Genomic DNA, 15,716 nt, shown 5'->3' on the forward strand with positions numbered 1-15,716 from the left:
TTTAGCATTAAGTGTGCCATACGGATCCTATCATCGTCCTTCATGGAGCACTTCTGTTGACATTTTCACCAGATTCCCAGAAATCCTCTTCAGGCCAATCCACCCCCACACGTCCCCAGACGTCCTCATTGGTCTAGACTTCAATATTAAAACTTGTAGCTCTCCATAAAAAGTAAGTCAGCAAGGTTTTGATACTCCCGAGCCTTTCTTCACCTGCCCGTGAACGGTTGATTGCTGTGTCAGGTTACATTTTTGTCAATGTCAAGTTAGCGGCAAATACAAAGGTTCAGAGTTAAAAGGCACAGTGTGGCAGGGAATCAAATCGTTTCGGTCTGGTTCGCGGAGTGCGTGTGCACTTCTAACATCATTTTATTCCATGGGCCCAGGAACGACATAGACGTACTGGCGCAGACAACGCTCCGTTATCTGTCGTCTTTGCAATTTTGAGTCAATGGCTGCCCTCCTCAAAGTTAATTTGCGGCGCCATTTTAGCATACTCATAGCCTTGGCATTTACCAAACGATAGAGACTGATATAGATGTCGTACATACAGCTTAAGGTGATGCTTATCAGCTTTATTCTTGTTTTATATCTCATTTCCCCGGGCAGAATTTATTACAGGCACGCATAAATATCACGAGTTTCTTGCATTGCCATTAAATCATCTCTAATGAGTATTACACGTAGCCAGGACGTGGTAAATGGTACGCAACGCTGAGTTAAGTATTCACGGCAAGGGATCTTTACGGTAAGCTTGTGTGACCAAATCTAACTGACAGTATAAGTTCTTTTGAATATATACTTTTACGCGCACAAGAATGTCTGTCCAATATTTGCTAGCTACTTGAAAAAAATAATGCTTTACCTAAACTGAGGATGACTTCTTTGTTTCTTGTGTCTAGTGTCTTGATGACACTATTGACTGGATGTACCTTAACTTTCCAAACATTGATGGTATTTGCTTCTTTCATACTGCATTGAATTACAGATTGTTGCAAAATCCACATGATAAATGTGGAACAAGATCATCAAAGTTATTTGGACCTCAAGGATGAGACATCACCAAATGCAATCAATATCTTCAAATCCCCTATCTCTTAGCCATACATTTTGCGCGACCTTAGCTATACTTCATTGGTGATCAACCCTGTGTAAAATATGTAACTCTAAAAACCCATAGATGCTTTTAAGGATATAGAATGAATGAACTACCTCAATTGTACGTTAATGCACTTACAAGCTAAGTAGAGGCCATGGAAAAGCAGAAGTTGAATTACAGCGGTATATGAATGTGATATAATACTACATCTACAATGACCAATGTACACTTGTATGTTTTATTTCAACTTCTCTATTAATTCTTCAGACAGCTGAAAATGTAAGATGGATCTATGATACATGATGTATCAAATTGGTTAATGCATATTCATGTTTCTGTGCAATTTAAACATTGAAAACTTCGTATCATGTATACAATTGAAGAGGATATTTCTCTCCATGTTGTACAGCGTACAGTCAACAATAAAATGACTCGTCTTCTATTTCAAATATGGAATATATCGAAACAGTTGTTGCAATTGCTCTCTCAATGCGAATCCACTACGTCATGGAGTATAGTAATACTACGTAACACAAGGAATACCCCTACCCTTCAAACTGTCAACCATCATGGTACGTATGTGTGATTATCGGAGATAACAAGCAAATCTCCACTTCAGACGCCATGGATATATGGGACCTTTAACAGAAGTCACCTAAGGGCTCAACTAGATTCAGCTTGCATAAACGTATTTGCCACGGGGACAATATTTGAAATCCACGGAGATTTAGTGGAATTACTGAAAAGTCATCCAGAACGAGCAACGTGTCTCGTCTAGTTTTGGCAACGTTTGCGTTTTCTGGCAGGCTTTTGAAAAATCATAGTATTATTATCTCCATGAAAAATGGAGATATAGTTTTGGGTGTGCCTGTGTGTCAGTCTGTCTGTCTGTGTGTTTGTGTTTCCGGACTACTGTATAGTCAGCATAACTCAAGAACCTCTTGATGGATTACAATGATATTTGGTATGTGGGCGGGTGTTGTGAAACCAAAATTCAAGCTCGATTTTTGGCTTACTGGTATGTGACCTTGGTACTGCAGCAGAACTTCCGTTTTTGTATCTTTTGACCTGGACGTGCTATGGTCTTGATTTTTTGGTGGCAGATAGCTTGTGATGTAATAAAGAAGTGGTGTAGGTCTGGGCCCCCCAGCAACTTGTTGTTGACTGCAGTTTGTGTGATTTCAAAGTTTTAACTGCAATTGTAGCATAAGAAAGGGGATAAATTGTCTAATATCAATAAGCTGATAAAAACGGGAGAACCAAGAAGAAGAAGATAAAAACCCACCTCTGGTCGGTTGTCGTTTTTGTTTTGCTTATACGTTTAAGATATGACATGGTGCAAGCATGTTATGTGTGATTTTTGATTTTCTTTGAGATATGTCACTTCTACGTCATGTACATGTGTCCAATGCTGGGATTGGCGTGATTCCATGTAGCTTTATGTTAATTACTTAACTTATTAGTCGTATCGGTAACATCATTCTGTATTTTTTCAGGTTGTCGATGCTACAACAAAACAACGTTTGCAAAGTAAGACAAGTATCAATTCACTTAACATTTAGCACAGATACCTTATATAATACTCTTTTGACACATACACTACAACGTAACACAGGGATAAATGTTGCACTTCGGATAGGATATAAAAACTATATGAAAAATAACATAGATCACGACTGCCATATCATTCACCTTCATGATAATAAATGACCACCAGATGCCTGGTCTTTAAACGAGTGCATTTTCCCTGAGTGAAATATTTCCAATCATACTTTAATGGTAAACCACTGAAGTGGTAGACATTAGTGCGTATACCGCTTATGAAATGAAATCTAGATGGGTGCAAAGCCTGTGATTTGTCGTTTTACGTACAGTCCTCAAGGACAAAAATCACAGAGACCTCCACAATGTGTGAACGGTAATGGAGGCTATTGACAGGAGGCTCCTGTCAATTAATTCATTTTTCATCATTGAAAAGATGTCCCTGTCAAAAAGACTCTTTTCCGTATTATTGACAGGATGTTCCAGGCAACAACAATTTGTCCAGCACTATTGACAGGATGTCCATGATCCTGTCAACACTAACCCTAACTACTTACATAAACTTTACCCTATAAGGATGGTCTTGTAAGGTGGTGCCAAAAATAAGACTTATTGACATTCTTGAGCAAGACTATTCAAGACTATAGAATTTAAAATTCCTGCGCATTCCGTCGATATAACTTTGTTGCACTATTGCCAAGACCACCCTTTCTATAGACATGGCGATGAAAGATAGCAACATTACACACTTCGGATGCAAATTCAATATCACAGTTGAAGTCCAAGGATGAGACCATCTATCTCTGAATATTCCTAAATTGCACAGCTTATGAAAAATCCATACACTCAACATGTAAAATGTGAAAGTATAAATCCATATCCTTCCTAATATACAGCCGCAGGTAATATTGACACTTTGCCGTGTTATGATGAATATCTTACATATACGCAGATTATTGGGGAAATACCTCATATTTCGTAATGTCCTTATACGCCTGCAGACATATGTAAACCAAGGCTGTATGAACTTTAGTTTAGGTCTCTATGGTCTTCGTCCAATATACATATATATGATCATCTATATCTATATATGCAAATAAATGTGTACATGTAAATATCAACGTTTTTTCCGATCAATTATTAGACTGCAACCTGGAATACGTTCATTATAGCCCCAGCTATATCTTAATATCATTTATCGTAATAAGACCTTCCCAATCAAGCACTTATGATATAGTATTGGATACTTGTATATGCTATGAATTTGATTTGGACTATTACCGCTTTAATTCCCTTTTCCCATGTGCAAGCGCTTTCACTGAATACCGTATTAGTTTATCCTGATGCCAAAGCCCTATAAATATTACAACGTAAGTACCAGTGCCGATACAAGCTCAGACACATACCTTTCTGGAGACTAAAGCAATCAAGGAAAGTACTCACCCTTTCAAACAAATAAGGCGAGGGAAAAACACATTAAAACTGAGTGACGTTTAGGTTAATAGATAGGAATGTTTTTCTCATGAGGTAGTTAGAAACTGACTACCTGTGGGCGATGGATATAATGGGGCTATGTATTTATAGACATAAGGTGGACATGGTGTCTCGCCTTGTTATTTTGCTGTCGAAATTTCGGAATAACTTGTTCACAGTATTGGACATATTGCAACGGTCTTATGTTGTAGAGTTTCTATTTGCATGATTGTATTCTACGTTGGTCTAGCTGGACAGTTTATCTGTATTGGCAGCAACATCACCAATACTAGGGACGCCATTAGCAATTTCTGATCCACTGGTCGCCGACTCATATGTTTCAAATTTTGGTAAACCTTCCTGTTGTGTTGGCAAATTATAATTGATCCTGTTACATTCATTGTTAACATATATTTATCTCGATCTATCATTTGTATGAGATGATACATTTGTTTCTTACAAATTAATAATGTAAATAAGATGATAGACTGCAACTCAAACTTTAAGATAGAGGGAACAAAAAGGAAGCTTCGTTTCTAGGAGGGCCCCTGGAACTGTGTTTAGGTCCAAACACAACTTTTAAACACCTGCAATGTTTCTTCATGGTCAGTTAAAGAATATGGTCCCTACTCTATTTGAGAAATGGAAACGTGCCCCCTGGGGATTTCTTCTTTTACCATACTTGACCCGGGGCAATGCAGTTATATAAGAGCCAGCCACGGTCGGGGGATCCCATTCAGTTCAGTTAAGGCCGTCCACTGGATACTTTAATAGAATCACAATGGCTCATGCATTGGGGAGGCGCTAGAAACACAAACGCCCAAGCTCAATAACTTCTGAAGTGCCCCAACACACATTTTAATGGGTAAAGCAAACATAATGGACACAGAACTGAACTTTCTTGCGACAGGAGTCAACAAGCCATTTACAATCATTCCTAAACATAGACGGGGGACGCCATAGGCTTTAATCTGCAACTTTTTATCCACTTCTCATCTAATCACGTGTTTTATCTGCATAACGTGGTGTCATAGAAGATGTGTATTTGTCAATCATTGTTAAAGAGTGGTGCTATACAGAATGATTGAGTCCTAATGCGCAAGATAACAGTTACTCAAGCAACTAGATAGATTTTGGAAACGACCAAACGTTTCAGGTAGCATCCACTACCTTTCGTCAGGACGATATTTCCGGTTCACCAGGTTTTAAGCAAACACCATGAGTCCCAATACGCTGGAAATTAGTTTCTAATCCTAATGCAGACATCTTCATTTCAATTCAATCCGGATGGCTGATCCCCACGTTAATAAACCCTCGCCATAGATGATGGATTCACACCGTCTTCTTGTGCGTTTTACGTGCTGCTCACTATTTCAATGACCTGACTGATTACACGTGAGAGGTCATTTACTTCGTGTCTTGTGATGATGAATGGGTGACGAGATGAGGCACCGTGGAGACGGTCTCAGATGGGTCGCCTCCGGGAGGTGATATCGACTTCTTCGACCTTGTTTCTCCCCATGGTACGGCCATGATCCATGATGCAGGCTTCGGGGAGCTACGCCAATTTTGCAAGTAATCGTGCGAGTAGAATAGCTTGAGATCCATCATTTCCAGACAGTGCCTTTAATCACACGGCCTACACATGGCGGTGCATTATCGGACGAGACTTTACAGTGGATGAGGTTCTAAAACTTGTTTGTAAATATCAACTTTATTCCCACAGTTTGAATGCTGGTTACCATTGGCATGTCAGGTGGAGTCGGCTTTCCTAAAGTTCATATATCTCATTGGTTTCTACAAGTTTCTATTATCATTAAGTAAATGAACTGAGGATTTGACCGAAGCTCACCTATGATACCACAGGGATGAACAATATTCAATTCGTAAGGTACTTATTTACATCAGGAACCATCAAGGTTCGTGGAATCAGGACGGGCGCCGATACCGACTTCCGATCACCTCTGACCCTTTGTTCATGTCCACACTTCTGTAAGAGTACGTTTTCGGAGCCTGTGTACATGAGTGAACCCCTTCTTGTTGTTAGACCATGACTCTAAGGATTTCATTCGATTACTTCGCTCAATATGTGGACCAGCCCACAACGTATCAAATCGCGTTCAATGATCGTTAAAAAAAACACAAGCTTACTTCTTTCTAGGGAGTTAGCTTAAGTCTACGCAGTGACCCCTTTTACACCAGTTGTCAAAGATGATGGAACATTAAAGGTAAATGCCTCGGGTCATCACTCTTCCCCCATGATGTATAGCCATGCTTGGAGCCTTAATGAAGACCTTGGCATTGGTTACAAGGTTAGACTATGAAGATAACCTTGCTGGAATTTCCCTGAACCTGCCTGCAGACAATATCGATCCATAAGTAGTTTTACTGGGTCCGTAATTCACCGGATATCAAAGGTCTTTGTACCTTACCAAAAACAATTACCAGCCACAGTGTCCGTAGCCTTTTTCCTACCTCCCTCAAGGCAATGATTAATTCCCAGACAATATTGCTATAAAAGGACAAGGAATTCCCTATGGCTGTAGATGCGGAATCAGAAGATGATGATAAATTTGACTAGAGCTCAGCGGCATTACTTTGACCATTCAGTCTAATCGGACTCGCTAATAACGTTAGGTATAACGATCCACTGAATCTTAATCAGAACATCCATGACACTGTGACTGTCGAACTGGTACACTTCAAGGTGGTGGACATCGTGGACAATCCCTTGATTTGGATCTCATCAAACGTTTAAAGCATCGACAGTCAGATCTATGTGTGCTGGCAATATAATTTTACCACCCTTGCAGTCTGCTTAAAAGATATCTAAGTATTCTTCATCATTTACATACGAGGGGGGGACTTCTTGGCAATTGATAAGAAGTCAATGAAAACCTATCACAAGTAGAGATAGATATTTAGTTTCACTTCAAACGGTATCATCACGTAGAATAACTATTTCTACCACCTCTGAAGCGTACTTCCTATCACTTCGACAAGTCTGGCCTTTTAGCTCATCTTCCCAGTCACTGGCTTCCTGCTACTTAACTGATAGAGTATTCAAATAACTACTGACACACACGGACACAAACAAACGCACAAACCGTAAGCATACACCCCATACACGGAGTCAAACATTTCTATTCTTTTCTTTGTACTAAGTCTGTCTAGAAAAATAAGACTTATTTTTCTAAGAGAAAGGTTGTAATGCACTTCTTATATCCCACTTAACAGAATAGACAAAAGCAAGAAATCAAACACTAAGATTTAACCAGACTAGGGCCGCTTTTATACATTCTAAAACTTTTTCACATATTTGTTGATGAAATCTCGTTAGGGCAGGAGGTGGGTTCACTTATCTGGGATTGCATCCCCGACGCCATGCATACTGAATCGGATTGCCGTGTGTGATCCGTATCATGCAGAACTTTATACCGTTAAGGTCATAGTTGGTGGTGCTTTGACCCTATGTCCTTACCTATATGTCCGTCATGCATATCAATTAAGGAACACACAAGACGCATACGTGCTTTTCTGTTCCGACCTGCATGCACCAACTACCTTCATACACAGTCTGATGTCCAGACAGATGTTAATATCTTCGGCAGATTTCCATGGCAAAATATACTTTCGTCGACTTCTTGAATACATGTACATTTGAAAGTGGAATTAGTTTGCACAACTGCATACATTTGCATAAATTGCTCAGGACCTCCATGGATCACTACTATATTGTAACCGACTCGGGAAACAAAAGTACTAAGGACAATGGTTTATTGGTAAAATCTTGCCTGCTGGGCTACCCATGCGCAATGTATTCCCTGATAGTAATGCTAGCTGCTCAACCTTAACTTCACGAGTAATCAATTTCCCTTCACGGATGATTTACCAGTAGGTTTCGTGAAGCGAGAAGAATCCAAATGGCATTGTCTGCCCCTTTAGCTGAATTACCTATCGACTTTGAATTATTTCTGCATTGCCCAATTCATCAACACTAACGAGATACCTTCTTTGTTAAACTGTCGGATTGATCCAGTACTTGAATAGGTCCCAACAGGTCATCAGATAACAGAAAAGCGGCAGTTTTCCGTACCTACAAATCTTAGCCATAGGATAGTGGTCCTTAATCATTCATAGCTGAAAGAGAATTCTTCTAAACAGGCCTGATAGGTATATTTAGTAAAACATATCTGAAATATATCTTCGTATTTTGTAAAGCTCAAGGGATATTGATATTCCTCATGCGTTGCTGTTTTTGCTGGCATCTCATATGAGCATCACAAAATTTATGCTTTTATTTACTTAATACTTACTATTACCTTTCGAGTATTCTTCGCTGATTAAGGCAATACTGATGGCAAAAAATATCATTTATTGCTGATATTCTATAATGCATATTGTGATATATCGCTGCATGCTTCTAGTAAATATGAAATCATATAATCTGTCGGATTTACAATTATTTAATGCTTTGTATTACAAATGTGCGTCGTTTCTGATTTTGGGGTAATTCGACTCTTCAGCATACTTGTCACGTACTTAAACTTGTATCACAGGATGCAGAGCTTCTGACGACTTTTTAAGCCGTATACGTCAATGATATGAACCTCAGCGGACTGTGTCGGTCCACGTCGATATCAAAGTCATTTCATACACGCACGTCGGGCCATTACCCCTATCTTTGTACATTCAGAATAGCGGAGACACATTTGGATCGTTATGCTGCATAACATCATCTTTTTTAATGTCCCGATTCTTTGAAATGTCCTGACTTTAAGAGCACTAAAGAATTCTTGAAGTCTTACTAAGTTGACAGCGTGTTAAGAGAGTTCTGAAGAACAGAGGAGAGTTTTTTTGTTCCCTAGACCTTGAAATATTGCAAAAAAGAACTGAACATATTGCTGTTGCCCAGACCTTGCAATCTTACAAAATAGCCAGCTTGAGAAAGAGTAAAGTCTAAAGAACTGCTGTTGTCTAGAACTTGCAGTCTTGCAAAACAGCCAGCAATAGCGTGACACGATTCTTAAGAACGCCCTAATTTTTCTATTGCTCAGACCTTGGCGGCTTTCAGGATTGTCAACTTGTCAAAGAGTAAATTGTGGCTGTACCAGATCTAAAAGCACAAGTGCATAGCCTAATTAGGAGGAGCTGGGTTGTTGCTTTTATCTAAAGTAGGCCAGGGTTTTCTCAAGCAAGTAAAGTAAAGAACGGTGAAGCCTGAAGCTTTTTTCAAGTACTTGTAGTAGTGCAATGCCCTTCACTATGGCTCGTGTTTTCAGCCAATCACACCGGTCCACCCCTACTCTTCTCAATGTGTAAAGTTCTTTTGCGTGCATAGGTTTGACGACGTATAAGGCTTGCACCGGTTCTACGTCCCCATCCGAAAGGACAAATGCAACCACTCACTCCATGCCCAAGCGGGGTTCAAACCTTCCCCCTACAGATCCTACTTTTAACATGTTGTTGCACTCTAACTTTGCCAAGGTCCGTTCACGACTGAACTTCCACATCAAACACGTTACGCCCTAATTCAGAAAGCCCTCATCGTCGGTAACGGTTAAGTCAATTTTTATTAGGCCATCATGGGGAAAGTCTGGAAAAAACGCCTGTGAAAAGTGACGTGTACAGTGGTCTTCAGTAGCAGACTAACGCCAAATCCATTGTTGGTCTTAGATACCAAAGAAACTGCTGAATTGCTACTATTGTATTACCGGTATACCGAAATCAGGTCGTAAAATGCTCCATTTTCCACAGAGACCACTTATTGCTGACTCCAACATCAAAGTACCCCGGTTAATGGGTATACTATAGATAATCCGTTTCGCGTTACTTGTGGTGTAGCTGTGTCGGTCCATGTCTGTTTCAAAGTCATTTTACACAAGCACGTCGGGCCATTACCTCTGTCTTTGTACATTCAGAATAGCGGAGACACACTTGGATCGTTATGTTGCATAACATCATATTTTTAACTTAATGTCCCGATTCTTTTAAATGTCCTGACTTTAAGAGCACTAAAGAATTTTTGAAGTCTTACTAAGTTGACAGCGTGTTAAGAGAGTTCTGAAGAACAGAGGAGAGTTTTTTTTGTTCCCTAGACCTTGAAATATTGCAAAAAAGAACTGAACATATTGCTGTCGCCCAGACTTTGCAATCTTACAAAATAGCCAGCTTGAGAAAGAGTAAAGTCTAAAGAACTGCTGTTGACCAGACCTTGCAGTCTTGCAAAACAGCCAGCATTAGCGTGACACGATTCTTTAGAACGCCCTAATTCCAGTTGCAAAGAAAGTGAGGAGCTTTTCTATTGCTCAGACCTTGGCGGCTTTCACGATTGACAACTTGTCAAAGAGTAAATTGTGGCTGTACCAGATCTAAAAGCACAAGTGCATAGCCTAATTAGGAGGAGCTGGGTTGTTGCTTTTATCTAAAGTAGGCCAGGGTTTTCTCAAGTAAGTAAAGTAAAGAACGGTGAAGCCTGATGCTTTTTTCAAGTACTTGTAGTAGTGCAATGCGGCTTCTGGGCTCGTGTTTCCAGCCAATCACACCGGGTCACCCATACTCTTCTGACTGTGTTAAGTTCTTTTGCGTGCAGAGGTTTGACGACGTATAAGGCTTGCAATGGTTCTACGTCCCCATCCGAAAGGACAAATGCAACCACTCACTCCATACCCAAGCGGGGTTCGAACCTTCCCCCTCCAGATCCTACTTTTAACATGTTGTTGCACTCTAACTTTCACAAGGTCCTTTCACTACTGAACGTCCACATCAAACACGTTACGCCCTAATTCAGAAAAGCCCCCATCGTCATAAAATGCTAAGTCAATTTTAATTAGGCCATCATGGGGAAAGTCTGGAAAAAACGTCTGTGAAATGTGACGTGTTCAGTGGCCTTCAGCAGAAAACTTACGCCCAATCCATTCTTGGTGATAGATACCAAAGAAACTGCTGAATTGCTTCTATTGTATCATCGGTATTCAGAAATCAAGTCGTAAAATGCCCCATTTTCCACAGAGACCACTTAGTGCTAACTCTAACATCAAAGTACCCCGGTTAATGGGTATACTATAGATAATCCGTTTCGCGTAACTTGTGGTGTAGGTCAGTTCTTTTACAACTACTTGGCGATTGTATTTTACAAGTTTGTAGATACCTATCTTTAACGTCTTCGTTACGTGTTATACCGTGAATCCTACTTGGAGCTTGAAGATAAGCCATGCTTATGTGCATAAAGGTCCAGATCAATTTGTCTGAAAGAAATTTCACATCTTTCTATCATTACTTAGACTATTGTATAGCTCTACAAACTTTTTCACCACTTAAATACCCTTTTAGCCATCCCTCACAAGCGCTTGAGACTGCTCTCTCGTGTGACATTTCCATTTGCTACTATTACAACAAAATTGCGCACAATAGCATGTGGAAAGGTTTTCATCTCAAAGGGGCCAAGGCTGTAACCGGCTATTATGGTCCCCCTAATAAGTATCGGTTATTGCAGTGGACAAAAGAGTTTTCTTGTCCTTGGATTGTTTTTCGTTGCCATGCCAGATATTCATGGCAAATCACGTCCAGCCGTTATTAAGGAAGGTGAACGCCCGCGCTACTGCAATTACAGCCCATCATAAGTAGTATAAAACGCGTGTGAATATCAAATCAAACTCTGGCGATTAATTGTATCTATGAACATTTGGGGACCACCCTCGAGGACAGGCACAGTGTTACTAGTATTGTCACATATCCAATTTATATACCGAAGCATCAGGACAAAGACCTCAACATACCTCATTGTGCTAGTGATTTTCCATCACCGGCATCGTTTGAATTCGTTTCTGATATATACATGTATATGGCTTTGCTCTTACCACTCACATCATCAGACAATTTGTGTCGGTTGATCTGTGAGTGAGCGGAACGCTGCAGGCAAATTAATGTTTTATCTTTAATAATATATTAATGGTATCAAATAACAAGTGTGTTTTAAAAGCTGTCCATCGAGTTTTTGTTGCAGAATTTACGACGCGTCGACGGCTTAAAGGTTATATGTCATTTCAAACATTAAAAACATCTTCTTCAGAAATGTATTTACACATACCTACATATCTGATTTAGTGGTGAGTGCTACTCACCAGTAAGATTTGAAACCCTTTTTTCTTGGCCATGCTATTTAAATACTCAGCCCCAAACTTTGTTCAAACATAGCCTCAATGTATAGCTCATTCTCTCACTCTGCCGTGGCCAAACTTACGAGGGGGATTCAAAAAGTAATGTAACATACAACTTTTACGAGAAACTCATTTATCATCGAATGGGTTGAAACTTGGCACAACGCTAATGGCACATATCTTCTTGTTTAAGCCACGTTGGAGGTCATGAAATGCAAATTCATCTTGAATTCAGACTCTTGGCTGCAAAAGTTTTCAACCAAGTAAACCATATTATGTATATATTTCAATTCATTGTTATAAAATCACTTGCATTTCTTTTGACTCCCCCTCGTACTTTGATAAACAGAAAAAACGAACGAACCTTCGAATGGTGCATTGCGGTCGAACACTGCCCACAGCTGCATGATGAAGAAGGGTGACCAGCACAAGATGTACGCGATGACGATCACCAACGTCATCTGCACCGTCCGGATCTTCGTGGCCCGGAAATCCCCGCCCACGCGGTGCGTTCGGGGCCGGAATTTACCGGATCGGATCGGAACGTCGAAGCGACTGGCTCGGCGGTACTGCAGCTGACCGGGGGACTTTTCCTCACGATACACCCTCCACACTTCGATGGAAATGTGGGTGTAGGCGGTAGCAATGATGAGGCAGGGGATGAAGAAGAGTGAGAGGCTACACCAGATGACGTAGGCTGTTTGGCCCCAGGGGAGGATGAAGAGGCCCCAACAGTCGGGGTACCCATGGGGACCCTCTCGTAGGCCGAAGATCTGGATCTAAGTGGACAGAGATTATGTACATATGCCATTGCCGTCCGAAAAACAACGCGAAACAATTAGATAAACGAGGGGTGTCAGAGCAGATTCATTTTTGTACGAAATGAGTTGAGATTTGCCACAAATTTAAAGGCATAGATCTTCTTGAGGCTGAACTATCTGACTTTGTTATTCAGTCGCTCATAAAAATCTGAGCATGAAATTGAGATATTTCAGTCTCAAAAAGATATGTGCATTTACATTTGTGCGAAATTCTAACTGTTTTCATACAAAAATGAACCTGCTATGATACTAATGGCATTGCTTTCTGACTTCCCTCGTATATGTAATATTCTATTCATCAAGTACCTCAAGTCGATTCCAGTCATTTGAAGTTTATGGAAGATGACTTTCGAAGAGTGCTTTCAGCTAAATAGATTGTAATAGTTTTATTATGTTTCAAACAATCATGAAAACTTTTGCTGCTTTCTTGGTTCTACACATTTGACAAAAAATGCCGGGGTATAATAAGGCGCGCGTCCAAGTGAAAGAAAGTACTTACCTAACATTTTCTCTGATGAACCTTAGCACTAATGTCGGTAAACTTAGAAATAACATACTTCACTGAAATACTACTTTGTTATCGCAAAAGAGAACTGAATATCATTACTTACATCATTCATTCTTGTTATTTAGGGGAAGGATTTGTAAGTTTAAGAGTAGCTTAGATATACATATCCCAGTCGCGCCCTGTGTCGCGCTGCTTTATCCTCAATCATACTTGCCATGTGCCAGGGATGTTCTAACTTAGCTTTCTCATTAGTACCATAGGTTTTTCCAGTTTCTAGCGCCAAGGCGATGATGGTATCTAAAGGAAGGCGACAAATTTGCTGCTTGCAATGGCAGCGTTATTAGGAGAGCATGGTGCCAAATCGATTTTTCTGGTCCCCTAGACTGACGTATGAATTACACTTATCAATCCCCTACAGCAATGGCTGCATCAGTTTCGTGTTAAACTAACAGCTATGTGACATTTGCCTGAGGAGAGCGAGTTTGGGTAAACTGATCTTTTAAGAATTGTAAACTTCCCATGGAGATTTGGGAGCTTGGGAGTAACGTGAACGTTATGTATATTCTGTAGATTGCTACTTATCTGAAAGCACACTCTACGGTGGCGGGACAATATCAATGGGCCGAAACAATATCCATTTGCCACATTAGGCAAATGGATGTTGCTTCGGTCCAAGAATACTGTCCCGCCACCCTAGGATCTGCTTGCAGATTAGTTTGCCAATGCACGACGGTATCCTTGGGGATACTCCCAAAAACCTGTTACAGAATTCTAGAAGAGGAAATTGAACATCCCTTCGATTGTCCAACAGCTCACGAAGCGTCACAACCATACGCGCATGGGGTCATCAACCTTTGGTGGACTTACGAAATTTCCTGTGTAGTTCTAAAAGAAATGTATCCGGTGTATGTGCATTTTCCTCGCATATCCCAAACCGAAATTGAACGTTCACTTCGATTGTCCAACGGCTCAAATATGCGTCACAACCATACGCACATGGGGTTCAAATTATCATATATCAACCTTTGATGGACTTTCAAAATTTCCTTTGTAGTTCTACAAGAAATGTATCCGGTGTACGTGCATTTTTCTTGCATATCCCAAACCGAAATTGAACGTTCACTCGTTTGTCCAACAGCTCAAAGGTGCATCACAACCATGCATTGGTTTAAGATGCTACGAGTCAACTGTGCCTATATGATGAAGATATACAATGCAGATAATTTTGTTTTGGATCAAGGCATGAGGAACGTATATGCAAGTGGAACAGCAAAGCATGGCCCTGTTTTCAAAGTATTCAGCTATCATTTTCTCAGACAGGCGTATCAAAGCAATCTAAGTAAATTAATTGCGGCCGACGCTCCAATCAATGCATGGCATCTATCCTCTTGCATACTTATTTAATTTGATTGAGATCTAGTTGACGTTAAACTAATACGGTGACGTACCTAATTAGTGCGCCCTCACAGTTAATAAAAGTTATCATTAATTGAATCTGAAGGCCAAGGACAAGTTGACAAGGTTAATCGATCATCAGGTTTCGTTTTACTTTCGCTTTCACGATGGAGATGCATGATTCTATCAGCACGTTGATAAGCGGGGTACGTGTTTTTTTAATTAAATCTTCCATTTTGCGAAATTGGCAGGCGATCACTGGGGTCATCCATGCCTGAGCACTGTCCCAGAACGCAATGTGTTTGCGCGAGACTCCGGACCATCAGCCTAGTTAATGAACTGTTTGTATTTGTCAATAATCAGAGGCAAAGTCAATAGTCAACAATAAATCGACACATCTGGGAGTTTTCGTCATGTAGTTACAATAGCCTTCATCGCGGCTTCTGCTTAATGTTTGGTTAACGATGCATCAAAATTCGGTCCGTTGCATGTGATTTCAAACACAACTTTATGAAAACTATGCGCGGAATATCATCCCTATATACGCAAACACGACCTTATGGCTTATATGCGGTAAAGAACATACGCTAAAAACAATTACTTAAGCAACTTGATAAAATTTTGATTTTGAAAGTTTCAACATTCTATCGAGTTGCTGAATTGAGTAACTGTTTTTTGGCGTATCTTATCACCTGGATGGTTTTAAACCTTCATCAAGG

General features: G+C 40.2%; 1 protein-coding gene and 1 long non-coding RNA gene across 2 annotated transcripts in view; one reads left to right on the forward strand and one right to left on the reverse strand.

Annotated features, from left to right (window-relative positions):
• Positions 1-15,716, forward strand: part of LOC136420836 (uncharacterized) — a 50,983-nt gene that overhangs the window by 12,077 nt on the left and 23,190 nt on the right. The gene's annotated exons all lie outside the window — the stretch shown is intronic.
• Positions 1-15,716, reverse strand: part of LOC136420906 (oxytocin receptor-like) — a 30,967-nt gene that overhangs the window by 8,033 nt on the left and 7,218 nt on the right. Inside the window, exon 4 of the mRNA XM_066408025.1 lies at positions 12,638-13,052. Coding sequence (XP_066264122.1) covers positions 12,638-13,052 — 415 coding nt within the window. The remainder of the gene's footprint in view (positions 1-12,637; positions 13,053-15,716) is intronic.

Source organism: Branchiostoma lanceolatum, chromosome 15 (assembly GCF_035083965.1).
Source record: "Branchiostoma lanceolatum isolate klBraLanc5 chromosome 15, klBraLanc5.hap2, whole genome shotgun sequence".
In the NCBI taxonomy this organism is placed as follows: domain Eukaryota; kingdom Metazoa; phylum Chordata; class Leptocardii; order Amphioxiformes; family Branchiostomatidae; genus Branchiostoma; species Branchiostoma lanceolatum.